The sequence below is a fragment of the Anguilla rostrata genome, chromosome 5 (assembly GCF_018555375.3).
Source record: "Anguilla rostrata isolate EN2019 chromosome 5, ASM1855537v3, whole genome shotgun sequence".
Lineage (NCBI taxonomy): Eukaryota > Metazoa > Chordata > Actinopteri > Anguilliformes > Anguillidae > Anguilla > Anguilla rostrata.
The window spans coordinates 31,259,426-31,274,928 of record NC_057937.1 but is presented as its reverse complement, the minus strand read 5'-3'; the positions used below and the strand labels follow the sequence as shown (position 1 = coordinate 31,274,928).

At 38.9% G+C, this 15,503-nt stretch overlaps 1 protein-coding gene across 3 annotated transcripts in view; it reads right to left on the bottom strand.

The window, feature by feature from the left end:
* Nucleotides 1-15,503, bottom strand: part of lgr4 (leucine-rich repeat containing G protein-coupled receptor 4) — a 79,066-nt gene that overhangs the window by 12,074 nt on the left and 51,489 nt on the right. For all 3 annotated transcript variants that reach the window (XM_064335788.1, XM_064335789.1, XM_064335790.1), the window contains exons 7-12: nucleotides 15,393-15,461; nucleotides 13,870-13,941; nucleotides 12,766-12,837; nucleotides 9,474-9,542; nucleotides 8,920-8,991; nucleotides 5,822-5,887 (exon numbers count right to left, since the gene is read on the bottom strand). In XM_064335788.1, coding sequence (XP_064191858.1) covers nucleotides 5,822-5,887; nucleotides 8,920-8,991; nucleotides 9,474-9,542; nucleotides 12,766-12,837; nucleotides 13,870-13,941; nucleotides 15,393-15,461 — 420 coding nt within the window. The remainder of the gene's footprint in view (nucleotides 1-5,821; nucleotides 5,888-8,919; nucleotides 8,992-9,473; nucleotides 9,543-12,765; nucleotides 12,838-13,869; nucleotides 13,942-15,392; nucleotides 15,462-15,503) is intronic.

Below are 15,503 nucleotides of genomic sequence, written 5' to 3'. Positions count from 1 at the left end.
AACACACAGCCTCATGCAAAACAAAACGTCTGTGGCTGAACAGTAGTGGAGCACAGTGTTATTTTGGCCAGTGACAGGCCCGTGACAGTGAGCACCAGCAGTTGCCATGATTGTGCAGGCCCTGTGAAGGAAATTCCACATAACTCTCAGAATTCAAACATAATGTAAACAACAATGGTACAGCCACAAGTGCTGGATTTCAGACAAACCTCACTCCTGCAGCTACTGTATGTCTATTACTACTGCTGCTGCTGCTGCTACTACCACTAATGCAGCTGCTGCTGTTACTGCTGCTGCTGCTGCTACTACTACTGCTGCTACGGTTACTACTACTGCTGCTACTGTTACTACTACTGCTACTACTACTGCTACTGTTACTACTACTGCTACTGTAACTACTACTACTGCTGCTGCTGTTACTACTACTGCTGCTACTGTTACTACTACTGCTGCTGTTACTACTACTGCTGCTACTGTTACTACTACTTCTGCTGCAGTTGCCACTACTACTACTACTGCTATTACTACTGCTATTACCACTACCGCAACTACTACAGCTCTGTCATTTACTTATAGTACTACACAACTGAACTACTGCTACTATCACTGTGGGCTGCTGTACTACTCCGCTGCGCACGTACTGCTGCTATGTCAACTATGCCACCACTGCTGCTGCGCACTACTACTGTATACATACTACTGTAACACTGCTGTGGTTAGAATACCTGCTGAGTTAAGCCATACTACAGCAACTACTGCAAGAAGAAGAAGACAACATTTTTCCTAAAAGGAGAATGGACAGTTCATCCTCCTTTTGTCATTTTTGTTTTATTCAGACAGGTAGTATGCAGAGCGGGTAACACACAGTGAGATTATCACATGGTGGGGGATCGAACCCCCGCCCAAGCGGAGAAAATCGCATATGGCTCGAGATTTCGGCCACCCTACGCACTGCGCACATCTTTCTGTAGTAACAGTACTATTGACCCTTTGGTTGTGGAATTTCACCTGAACTGTAGGAGTATAAAAAGCCATCAAGCAAACAGCAAGCCTGAAAAAATTAACGATAAAAAGTGATAATACATTCCAAAAAAACTTGAATCTTCAAAATTTTAATATTTAATATGTACTACATTTCAATAGGTGTTGCCTTTATATGACAGATTATACATGAAAAATGGGTTACGCCGTCATATATCTAAATTTACTGCATAATTACATGTCATTCTTTGTGTAAACACTACTCCCTCGCTTTGTGAGCGCTGCGCGGACAGAAGCCAGCGGGGCTTGCGAGGCACAAGGCGGGACCGGCGGCGCATCGCTCAGCTCTGCGGCTCCGCTTTCGTGGGTTGGACCGGCGCTACACATTTTTAATGAGCGGCGGTTTGGCGAGCGGCCTGGCATCGAATCGCCCTCATGCCATCCCGGAGTCGTCCGAGCCCGCCGCCCCCCTCCACGACGAAGTTCGTGTCGTGGAAAAACAAACACCACGTCCAAAGAAAACAACGTGACGGTCCATTCACACCCGACATTGGACGAAGACTGAAGAAAACATGGCAGTGTCTTTCAAGAGCGTTTCTAGAAACTAGTAAAAGGAAAAGTAACACCAGTTGCATGACCACCTGCCACACATGCCGGCCTGATGCTTTGAATAAGAGTTATGACATATTGAGGAATAAAAATCACATGCTGGTATGGTCGGAATTTGATGGATCGGAATGAAGTGTTACAGCTGCATAAGCCACGTGACTTCCTGTGCTTCACATTCCATCTTCCACAAATACAGTTCTGGAGAACATTTGTGAGAAGCTTAATAAACCTGAATGCACAATTGCCATGAATCACTGCATTGTGGTTCTGGGGACTCTCCTCTTCCAAAATCAACCAATCAATTCCCACTACAGGCCTTTCCAGTCTCCTGTCTGGAAGGCCATAACACAAATTCAGTCTTGCTGGTCTCCCTGCACGTGCCACCGGCCTCTGCAGCATATCCATAATTGGGATGATGGATGTGTTGAATAGAAACCTAAATATCCACCTCATATCCCGTCAAACACGCATGGTGTGCAGTCGATTCATGTGCGAATCTATGCATCAACAGTGAAAGCTCCCCTTAATTCCATCAAGCCAGATCTTGATTGATGGTGCACTGTTAAATGTCTGCTGCAGCAGGGGTAGACAAATGTGTTTTCTGGTATGGAACATTTAACAGGAACTTCAGTCTAATTCAATGTTATTATATTTGATTGATCGCTCCACTGTTCAAACATTAAAAAAAAAAAATTAAAAAAAAAAGAATTCTTCTAAGTTGCAGTTGTTATGATGCCATGCTTTCCAAGTCTGGCACCTGAAACACGCCTCTTCGACTTGCTCATTAACGTAATGCCACTACTGTTTTTAGGACTGATGGTGGGTGTCATCTAGTCTGTTTACCAAACACTGAGGAAGGTCCAAGGACCAAAACGATTGCACTAGTACACTTCTGAGCACCACTTTTGCACCAATGCAAGTGAATAACACTTTTATTTTAAAAAGTAGTTTTTACTGCAGGTAAGTGAAGTATGTGGAGCTTTTCGCAAGATAATTTTTCACTACATGCCCCATAATGAATTGAGATATTTTGGTGGGTTTATTGTATGAGATGAGAGGGCATATAAACTAACCACCTTTCATATAATAATAAAAGCTACTTATGTGACAAAATATAAATGAAATGAGTAGGCCTGAAGAGCACGATACAAGAGGATGCTGTGTGTTAAAGATTGTAAAAACAAAGAGACAAAAAGGATATTACTGAAATATAAATTAATATATTTTATCAACAAATTTACTATCAAAAATAGATTTCATCCAAAGTTCCCCTTTAACAGTACCAGGATTACATGCAAAACATACAATGAAATCCAAATGCATAAAAGTGTATTGTTAATAATAATGCACATTTATTGTGCCTTCATAAAAATACAATACACACATTGGAATAAAAGTATATCCCTGTAGCTTTTCCTCTGCTATTTGTATTTTCTAAAAAATGTTAAGGAAGATTAAGGAATATTAAGATAAATGCACCATATCAGTATATATCTGGCATGCCAAAAAGTGGGATGCCCCTTCTGGATTTTGCAGCTTGGAAGCCCAGAAGAATACAACATGATTCGGACGTATGATTCATCTGCCCCTGTAAAGCCCTTGTCACATCACAGATTGTACCACTTGTAACGGCCAGAGAGAATCTCAAGTTGAATTTCAGTGCTCCACCCTTGGTGTCGCTGGAGCTTCTATTTCAAGCCAAGTGTGAAAAAAATCAGAGAATTCATTGCAGCAGTCATCTCAGTGAATAATTCACTGACCCCTTAGGCGCATGAAAAGAATGACAGAGTGATGTTAATGTTTTATGACACTTGCTTCCGACAATTTATGTATTAGGCAATGTAGAAATTAAGCAAAATGTCCACTAAGAACATTTTAAATATTATTTCTTCAATGTCAAATATTCTTGTATTTTTAAGACACGGCATATGTTGTTTTCAAATAGGCAAGCTGCTATACAGTATAATATATAAAATTATAAAATATATTAAAATATAAAAAATTCCATCAAACTCTTCAGAGTAGGGGCACGTGAATAAAAACGAGCTTCTGTGAATTTCAAACAGTGCTATAAATTGACATTTTTAATTATTTTTTTATTTTTGTGTGTCATTGTCATTTTTGTGTTTTAAGTGCGTCACTGTCTGTAACAGGCATTTCAGCTGCTTTCTTGGCCAGGTGTCTTTTGCAAAAGAGATTCTGAAAGAGACTAACCTGGCTAAATAAAGGTTAAATGAATAACATAAATAAAATATACAATCTTCATTGTCAGGTGATTTACCATTTCTTCTGTCCTGTATTGACATTTATGTGAGAAAACTCTCCCATATGAAGTTTTCTCTTCATCAACAGAATTCATAACTGACAAGTAGCATATGGCCTTCACTGTCTAACTAGGAAATATTTCTTCATCTTTATCGCATTGATTCAAAGATATCTGGGTGTTTTCCTTCATGGGCCATTTGCAATTTTGAAGACTGACAGTCTTCATCAAAGCCTGAAATAGAAACAAGTGGGAGGTTTTCTACATCCAGACTGTAAACAAATTCACAAGTTGAAAATCCCAACAGCTTCAGACATTTGACAGCTGGTTGACCAAACTGGTTTTTCCTTTTTCAAAGGATAGGGGTTGTAATTTCCTGTGAGCTTTTCTGATACTTTATTAAATGTTTCAATTCCATTTCGAAATGCATTCATCTCACATTCTGCTCACGTTTGTTGAAGGTTTTGTGAATTCAGTTTTTCTGACTTTCAAACAAGAGGAATGCCATTGTAAGCCGTGTTCACAGGTTGCACTGTCTGAGGCAAATGCAATCACATTCTAAACAAATCAACGTATGCATTTAAATATTTCACAATGCCCTCTGACACTGAAGATTAATTTGCAGTGCATACATACACTGTATCTGCCAGAATGTCTCAATCTCAATCAATAGAAAAATGGCAAAACAGAGTATTTTTTCAAACCTGAGGACAACAGGCGTCTTCAGCCATTTTGAGCAGTTCTATGATTTTCTCTTTATGCCTGATCAGCAATCAGGATACATGGTCGTTTCAGTTGACTACATGTTGGAATTGCCCCTCCTTTACCAAATGTGTATTAAAACCGCATCCAATGGTGATCCGCTTATATAAACCATTGCAGTTAGTTAGTTAGCTCATGCCTCTTCTCACAGTTCTCATTCCCCCTTATGCTCTTTGACAGCAATATCACATTCACCTCTGTCCATCCAAGACTGTCCTTTGTTGTGTTTTTATGGTTTAAATGCTAGTCTACTGTAATCTTTGTCCAATGGTCTAATGATAAATGAAAAAATGAAATCCGTCGATATTCAATGCACCGGTAGGATATTGTTTTATCAGCCTTGATGCTATCTGTCATTCGTGTCTGTGCTAGTTGCCAAACAATTGCTGAACTCGGAGTGCCAACAGTGACAGCTGGAGTATAACCGCTAAAATAAATGTTGACAGCTTTATGGCATAAAGACGACCAGTTTCTTTTGTGCAATGCCAGTTTCAATTCAACTTTTCAATTATGTCACAGGTCATTTCTGCATCTATACTGATGTCTGACAAGCCTTACTCCCTTCACTAATCAAGACATCTGCTAACAAGCTGAATTAAAACATGCAAATGGAATTGGATCAATAAGGGACCATGTGCATTGAGTGTAATCAAGTGTAAGTTTACTTGACTAGATTCCAGAAATCACTTTCATCACTGAACTGTCTGCATCATCAGATTCGTTTCATTTGGATTTACGGCAACAGTCTCCTTTCAGCAGTGTAACTAAGCCTGATGATGTACAATTCAGAGGCATCACAAAGCAACATTATGCTATATTAGATCAATATGGTTGTAGCACCTACTGGTCATCTAACTAATGCTATATAGTATGCAAATTCTATATAATACTGATAGTAATATACAATCTGATACTTTGATATTACTTAATACCTAGCATGGTGTGAAAAATGGTTGGGAGAGGTGGAACATTGTAGACATCGACACCAATCTAAATTCCGAAGCTTAATCCAATAATGATAGTTTAAAAAGCCAGAGCTTTTAGTGTATTCGTGACAGTTCCAAATTATGCTTAAAATAAATGCAGTGCCGCTTGGATTTAAGTTTGTCAGAGCTCTTAAATGATATGTTGCCGAACATGTCCTACATAAGAGTTCTGCCAATGAAACATTCATAAAGAGCAACATAAAAAGGGTTTCAAACTTACATTTCCTCAAGCTTGAAACAGCCCTGAAAGACTGGGAGGTCCTTTATTTCATTGTAGGAAAGATCTCTGAGGACAAAGAGGAATAAAATGACAGGGTCAAAGGTTTTCTGTAGATTTTCATTAGAGCATGTCAAGTAGCGCATTAAATCGGAACCAAACTGAAACAACGCCACTAGTTCCCAGTGTAGTAAGGTACTTTCTCCTGTCTATTCAATCAAAAATTTTCCAAGTATTTTGGTGTCAAATTTACTTTCATAAAATATTACCCTTTCCTGTTGCAAACAGAACTGGAATACTGTAACAGTGTTTTAGAGTTCCATAGGTCAGGTCAAGGAAAAGACTATTCTCAAACATTTAATTGGTGGAACAAACTCCCCCAACAAAATATAAACTATTCTGAGTATTCTAAAGAATGGGTGACACACGGAATGTATAAACTTACAGTCTACTCAAAACATAGACATGAACGAGCAACAAGTGACAGAGCTTGTAAGGCAACGTAAACAGAAAATGAGAGACTGCAACAGTGAACAGGCTGCCAACCCTTTGAGGGACCAATTTGTTTTTCAGACCACAGTACTGTGAGTGCCCAAATCAACTGCCATATACTTTAAACATATTTCATCGGGCACTGAGTCTTTTTCAGACCACGAGACTGTCAGTTCCCAAATCAACTGCCATATACTTCAGACATATACTACATGGTCAAAATTATTTGGACACCTGACATACGACATCTCATCCAAAATTATGGCCATTAACATTGAGTAGATCCACCTTTTGCTGCTATAATGACTTCCACTCTCCTTATACTAGTTGGAGCATTGCTGCAGGGATTTGCTTCCATTCAGCCAGAAGAGCATTTGTGAGATTGGGCACTGATTGGGCGATTAGGCCTGGCTCGCAAGTGGTTTTATAATTGATCCCAAAGGTGTTGGATGGGTTTGAGGTCAGGGCTTTGTGCAGGCTAGTCAAGTTCTTCCACACTTTGACAAAACCATTTCTAAAAGGTGTACCTGGGGGCATTGTCATGCTGAAAAAGGAAAGGGCCTTCCCCAAACTGCTGGGGAAACAGAATCGTCTAGAATGTCATTGTATGCTACATCATTGGGCACTGACGGTCTTTTTCAGACTACAAGACTGTCATGCCCAAATCAACTGCCATACTTCAGACATTTTGCTATCCCAAAACTCAGCTGGAGAACCCACAATGCAGCTATGCAACCTGGAGCATAGATGACTGGCTAATTAGCCATCTTTGTACTGTAAACTCTTTTGTAGAACTGCTGCTGCATTCTTCAGTGATTCCCATAAAAATTAACATCACTAAGTGTAAGAGCCAAGTTAAGTATGTAATATAGTCAGTATTTCTGGAACGTTAAACACCACCACTTTTTGAAATGACACGCAATACACATAAATCTGTGTTGGTTACTGTCGCAGACCTGTAGCAATTCACCTTGAAGTTTAAACTAGAGACAAAGCCAATGAGTTTTAAGTTTGTTAAAAACAATAGTAATACTGTTGTAGTGTCATGTACAAAAGTGCAAAACAATATGCAGCACTGTCAGACCTAGCAAAACTGCAGTTGGCTTGAATGTGTCTCACATTTTATAGCTAGTGACTACACAAGCAGTATGTAAATCAGGAAATGTTATAGCTGTATTATCATGATTCAGTTAATGTTGTGGATATTCTAAGTGTATGAAATTATGTACATACACTACATGGCAGAAAAGTATGTGGACACCCCTTTTAATTAGTGAGATTGGCTACTTCAGCCACACCCATTGCTAACAGGTGCACAAAATCAAGCATACAGCCATGCAACCTCCATAGACAAACATTGGCAGTAGAACAGGTCACTCTGAAGAGCTCAGTGACTTTCAACGTGGCACAGTCATAGGATGCCACCTTTCAATCAAGTGAGTTCATCAAATTACTGCCCTGCTAGAGCTTTCCCGGTCAAGTACTGTTATTGTGAACTGAAAACATCTAGTAGCGACAACAGCTCAGCCGCAAAATGGTAGGCCACACAAGCTCACAGAACGGGACCACCGAGTGCTGAAGTGCATAGCGTGTAAAAATTGTCTGTCTGCAACACTCCCAACTGGCTACCCAGACTGCCTCTGGAAGCAAAAGAACTATTCATCTGGAGATTCATGAAATGGGTTTCAATGGCTGAGCAGCCACACAAAAGCATAAGATGACCATGCACTATGGCATGCATTAGCTGTAATTGTGTAAAGCACATCGTCATTGGACTCTGGAGCAGTGGAAATGCGTTATTTGGAGTGATTTACAATCTGGCAGTCTGACAGATGAAGTTTGTTTTGGCGAATGCCAGGAGAACACTACATGCCCAAATGCATAGTGCAAACTATAGTTATGTGGAGGAGAAATAAAGGTAGAGGGCTGTTTTTCATGGTTTGAGCTAGGCCCCTTAGTTGCAGTGAAAGGAAATCGTAATGTTACAGCACACAATGACATTGTAGAGAATTGTGTGCATCCAACTTTGTGGCAACAGTTTGTGGAAGGCCATTTCCTGTTTCAGCATGACAATGCCCCTGTGCACAAAGAAAGGTCCACAAAGAAATGGTTTGCCAAGTTTGGTGTGGCAGAACTTGACTGGCCTGCACAGTGCCCTGACCTCTACCCCATCAAACACCTCTGGGATGAATTGGAACACCGAATGCAAGCCAGCCCTTAAGCCCAACATCAGTGCCCAACCTCACTAATGTTCTTGTGGCTGAAAAAGAAGCGAATCCCTGCAACTATGTTCCAACAATCAAGTGGAAAGCCTTCCCAAAAGAGTGGAGGCTGTTATAGCAGCAAAGGGGGGTCCAACTCCATATTTATGCCCATGGTTTTGGAATAAGATGTTCAACAAGCACTTGGGAATGATGTTTGGGTGTCCACACACTTTTGGCCATGTAGTGTAGCTTCAAAGCGGTAGTCTCTGTATTGGTTTAATTGTATTGTTGCCACACTGACAGATAAAGGTTTTGGCATGATTCACAGGCAGTCTAATGACTTGGAAACGGTTTTTCTAAGAGTAGGAAGGAGGAATATTTAGAGTTTAGCAGGGTGGAACGTACAAGGTACGTAGAAACTTTAGATCCTCACAAAGTCCAGCTGGGATGGCACTGATCTTCGTCCCAGTGAGTGTTCTGAAAAAAAAAAAATCAGGAGCAAAACATAAAATACATAAAAAGTGTGTATGTGTGTGAGTGTGTATAAAAAATGTATTGAACCGGGCTTGGAAATCTCACACAAGCACACACGCACCTGCACACACACACATCAATATGGACTGAACGTTTTAATATATAAACTGTTTCTCATATATATATAGATTTATGGTTTCAACATGTCATAATTTTTTTTTTCTTTTGTATATAGAGTGGCACAGGCAGATATTTAGGCATCTTTTTATATACAGTTTAGTCCCAAAAAGGTAAATCTAACCAAAGACAACTGCTGTAAATATGCAGAAAACAGATGTTCATAGCACAGTTCACAATTTAGACACACAGATTAAGTTTATGACTGAACAGAGGTTTGTGAGCACTGGGTTGGCACTTTGTATATATAAATGGTGTGTCATGATGAGTTCTATTAAGTTTTTTTTCATTATAGGTTGGTTACTCACAGACTCTCCAGGTTGACGGTCCCAGCGAGACTGGGGAAATCTTGCATCAAACTGGCTCCACGGAGCATCCTAAAACAAATGTGTGGGATAAGTAAGAATGCTTTCCATCAGTGCTTAAGGCAGGAAAGTAAAATGGACCTCAAACGTGCATCTCCCTTTGGGTCACTGTCATCACTGTCATTGTGAACAATATATATATTTTTTCATTTTCTACAAATCTTAATCCCAGAAGTAATCTCATAACACCACTCTCTCAGGCACAGCCAAATGGAGACAGTATCATACATCGTTTATAAAAGATATAAGAATATATATATATTTCAGATGCAAGTATTGCATATACTGGGAGTACAGGAAGTACTGGGACATTGACACAAATTTTGTTGTTTTGGCTGTGTAGTCCAGCACACTGGATTTGAAACAAAACAATGAATATGAAGCTAAAGTGTAGACTGCCAGCTCTACTTTGAGAGCAATTGCATCCATATCAAGTAACACTTTTGCATATAATTATAATACATACAATTGCACAACTACTCACAAAACAGCATTTTCGTCACCCTATGTAAAAGATCCGGCATAGTTTTTTTTTTGTCATTACTACAATAAAGACATTGAGGGGGCCTCGATAAATAAAACAACAGCTGTCATTAGGATGCAGTTTGGGTATTTCATGTTTACAATTTTGATTGCTTACTATTTACTTACTGCTGATTTTTGCTAAATCTAAATAATTCAGCCATTCTCTCCTCTAGCAAAACAATGAAGTTGTTTTTTTTTTTTACCTTTATGGTGCATTCTTCTACATGTATTGAGCTCCCAAGGGCTCTTGCATTATTTACTGATATCACCGAGTGTTTGTGTTGGCGTGCACATCGACTATAAAGCCAGCTTAAGTGCTTTCACCATGACTGAAGAAAATGTGCAGGGCTGGGCAGTGGGTAGGTACTGCCAGGAGTGTCTGGATGAAAAGAAAGGCAGTGGAAACACCAACGGGAGTCTCGCCAGGCTTTCGGTTTGTGGTTCATGGTTCAAGCTTTTTTTCTTCTTTTTTTTATTACCATGAGCCTTTGAGCACCTTCTCCTTGTGGACACATGGCTTTGTATGACCAAAAAAAAAGAGTAGTTGTGTGTTTGCTGTACAAGTACAAAGCTCCAGTGTCAGTCAGGCTTATCAGTTTTGTATAAGCTCATGTTTTTCACAGAACAGAGAGAAAAATGTTAACAAAACTATTTTGAGTTTTCAGTTCAGTTCTTAGAGGAAAACATTAATTTAAAATGTTTGCCAATTAGTAATGTTATCTTTTAGTTACAAATATTCACAGAATTAAAAAAAAAAAGTTTTTCAGAAAACTCTTGTTAAAAATTTTCACAAAAGAACATCCTGCAGCTGACCAATATTTGCATTTCATGAGTCATATGCTTGTCTTCCTCCTGTGAGTGGCAAACCATATGCAGTAACATTTAATGAGGTATGCTGTTAGATTTGGAAAGAGCCCTGAACATAATGTATTAATAATACGTTTATTATTACATTATTCACATTATATCTAGCTAACTATAATCAAAAAGCAATTCTCAGCTGACCTGATCATTTTTACATTGGCTATCCTAGTATATGTGTTGAATTGGTTCTTTAGAGTTACATTCAATCATAGATAGTGGGCACGACTGAAGACAGTCATTGCTTGCTCATGCAAATGTCACCTGAGTCAAACCTGAGTGTTCCCCATTTCATTATTTTATTACCAAATTTTACTCAACTACATTAGAATACATTTACAACAATACTGAAATCTACACAATTGTCAGATCACTGCCATGCATAACACAATAGGAATATTCTTGCAACAGACTTGAGCATTTCCCAACTGTAATATGCTGTCTGCCTATTTAGTTGTTATGTAGGAAGGTACAGATGTACAGTACTGGGCGACAGTCAAAGACCACCCTTTCCTTTATTTACTTTCCAGTGAAAGAGCCGTTAAGTGCAAGTTGTTTATTTTTCAGTGTCAGAAAAGCAAACATATATTTAAACACAAAATGACACAAAAACCTTCATAACTGTCTACACTATCGAACAGTTTCAGTATGTCTTTATTCTCTTTGCCTTTATTACAGCACCCATTCTTTTCGGGGGACTTTCTTAGAGTTTAAAAAAAAAAGGATAATAAATGAATATATGAAAGGGTGCTCTCTGACCTTTGCACAGTACTTTAAGTGTGCTTACATGCAGTACAAGGGCATAAGGGAAATTTTTCAACTCTTTGTATTTTGACTTATTATAGCCTTAACTTTGCCAGTGACTGATGTGATGTCCACCCTATCATTGCCATAGACAGTAATCCTTTGGTCCATCCTGTTCTATTTACTTTATTTTTTTTTAAATACATATATATATATTTACATTACTATATATCACATATATGCCAATGGTAATTTAGAGATAACAAACAGACTAATATTCCATTCAAAAAATTGGGACCAACTTTTAGTGAAATTCATAATTTCATTCATAATCTTCAAAAATATAATAAACATAAATTATGAGGTGTTGCGATACAAAGCAATTAATAACTATGATAGAAAACGAGACAGTATCCATTTTAAAATGTGAATGTCATAATATATATGAATTACAAACCCTTGTATGAGCACTGGACAAAAAAACTATTTAAAGGTATTGTTAAATAGTTCATATCAAGTATGGCTTAAACTTATACATTTAAATAAAACAGATCATTTGAAAGATGCTGACCACGTTTCTCCTAAAATAATAATGATAAGACACACTGAAACACCTGGACAAAAACATTTTCATACAAAACAAACTCATTCTCGATTGAATTTTTAAGTAAATAAGATACTGGATTCATAATAAAGACTTGCGCACTAAGGGTTTGTTCCTGACAAAAACAAATTATAAATAAAAAGAAATTCATGTCATATGTAGGCCTTGGTTTGTTCTGTAATGCAAATGTATAACAAGTAAATGCAAACTAACTTAAGTCTTTCACTGTACATACTTAATGGTGATGACAGCATTATGGTAATTCAGTCACTGATAATGAAGAGAAAGATGATGACAATTAAGATGGAGTTGGGGCAGCATGGTAGACAATGCCGAGAGACAGGTACTCAAAGTAAACTATAAATACTATATTAAATACTAAACTCCCAAATTCAAAAAACAAACTATTTTTGGATGCAACTGAATTCATTTTTAGCAATAAATAAATAAATAAATACATCACATAACCTTAGTGTAATCTTATCTCTTGAGAATACTTACAGAGAATGCAAATCGGACAGGTTCTGGAAAGCTGAGCTCCCAATAAAAGAGATGGGGTTGTCATACAAGTGGCTGCAAAGTGACAGAAAAAAGAACATTTTGAGGAAAATATTTTACATAATTTATATTATTTTTCATGAGAAACTGACTGTATGTTCAAGATCATATTGATATGGCCCTGGATCTCCTTTGCGTATGCTGGATTATATTCCAGTCAGAACTGTAACTCCTGAATTATAAAGTCTACATTATAATGTCTCTTGAGGGATGTTTTGCTCTCATAAAGCCACATTTCTGAAATAGCTATGCTAAGAATTGTTATTGTCTCACATTTTTTGTTTAAATCAATCATATCAACTAATACTTTCATTGACTGTAATGAGATATATTGAAAATAATTCTGTCAGAAAGAGGGTTTCATTTTGAACTGATTAAACTTCAGACTGATAGGTGAAATCAGTGGGGCCTTAACTGCTTATAAAAGGGGAACACCTAGTCACTGAAACAAACCATTTTGTTGGGGGAAAATAAACAAATTGTGGCAAAAAACCAAACCTGCACTGAAAGCCAGCAGAAACATAAAATTAACAAAACACCAGGGTTACAGACAGAGATGGGATTACAGTACATAAAGTGTCATGGTGAAGGATCAGACCCACAGCCTGGAGGGGTTTGGTAGCATGGATTCAGAGTTGTGTACCCTACAGATTGTGCCAGACGTCTCACCTAAATTCACTTTTTTATACTTGCCAACCGTGGTCCAAATTTATGCAAATTAAGTGTAAGACAAGACCATGTAGCTTGTGCATTTGATTGCTCATCTAAGAATGACAAATGTCTCATGAAAACAAAGTGTGTTGGAACTGATGACATTATCTGGGTGGCAGTGTTGTTTAATTGTTAGAGATTGGATTTGTAACTTGAGAGGTTGCAGGTTTGATTCCCAACTAGGACACTGACGTTGTACCCTCGAGCAAGGTACTTAACCTGAATTGCTTCAGCACATATCCAGCGGTATAAATTTTAAAATATATATATATATTTTAAATGCTAAAGTTGTGCAAGTCCCCCTGGACAATGTAATGTAATGTAATCTGCACTTACATAGCACGTAGCAAAGGGTTGCTGTAGAAGGCCCGCTCTGGGATGGCCGCAATGTTGTTGCTGTGAAATCCGCTATAATATAGGGAGGAAATGTAAATGTGATGAATTGGTAGAACAGTTCAAATTTAATTCCTTACCTGAACTGAACTGAAAACCCGGTCAATGCAGCCCCGTGCCCCAACACGAGATCATTTAGTCAAAATAGCTGCGAAGGGAAGCTGAAGAAAACGGATTCAGGGCTGCGAGGTGAACCGGGCCATTTGTCTAAATGCAGAGAGGCTAACGCTGACTTATATACAGTCCCCCTTTTCTTATTCTTTCTCTCTCTCGGGGCTTAGCGCCTGTCTGGGGCAGACGCGGAACAGATCGCCGATGTGTTTTTTTCCCCCTCTTTCTGGCATGCCTCTCTTTTCATCTCTCCGAAGCCGGGGGATCACCGTGTCATTGTAAATGAACACCGCCCTCATTTTTCTTCCTCCCGCTAAAAGCTTTTCCAACCGGCAGGTCTAATAGAGACAGAGGCAAAGAATAACAAAAAATGGGGATTGTAATCTTTGGGCCCCATCTGGACAATTCATCAATCTCTCAACCCCCCGTGCTGAATTTCACAGCCCATCAGTGGAGGACAAAAGGGGCCAGATTCCTCTGAGAACACATCCGTTCAATTAACAGCTTCAGCCTGGCTGGAAAAAGCATGCAAACGTGTTAATGCCAAAAACAACATTTATCTGCATTCGCTTCTGTTACCTGTGATGAATAACACTCAATTTCAGGGGTTCCCAAACCTTTTCTCACCTTTAGACCCCTTAAAATGACCAAGCATGGGCCCTTCCCTTATCCAAATGCAATGCAGTACCTACTTGTAGTTACACAACACAAACAGACTTAAAACATGCAGGCAAATAACTACTGTATATTACCACGGTAAAAAAAGTGCAATAACACTTCTTGTAACCAGGTTTGTTTAATCTGGAAGATTATCTAATATGTAATTCATAACATGCAAATATAAATGAAGTATTCCTGAAAGGTTGTGCTGTGGACCTGTTGGAACTCCAATTTGGAAAATCCCTGTTCTACATAACCACTGCAGACCATGCAAATGTGCATTTCCCCGCATGTCTAGAGAATGCTCTTATCTAGGACTATGTGAATGTTCACAGAGGAGAGTGCCAATCAGTGGAATTCTGCATGTGTGCTCCACAACACATCCGTGCATCTGAGTGTACTTGCGTCTGGCATGCTTAAGTACATAGGGAGTGACCGATTGTGTCTCGGTGTCTGTGTGCATGTGCATGTACGTGTGCGAGTGCATTTGTATCTGCTTGAGCGTGTGCGTGTGTGTGTATCTGCATGTGCGTGTGTGTGTATCTGCGTGTGTGTGTGTGTATCTGCGTGTGTGTGTGTGTATCTGTGTGTGCGTGTGTGTATCTGCGTGTGTGTGTGTGTATCTGCGTGTGCGTGTGCGTATCTGCGTGTGCGTGTGCGTGTGCATCTGTGTGAGCCTGCTACTCTGAACTCACAGCTCTTTCAGTTTGGGAAGTGCCTGGATGGCCTCGGGGAACATCATCAGGTTGTTGAAGTTCAATTCCCTGGCAAAGTAAACAAAACAGAACTGGTAAGGAAAATATTCA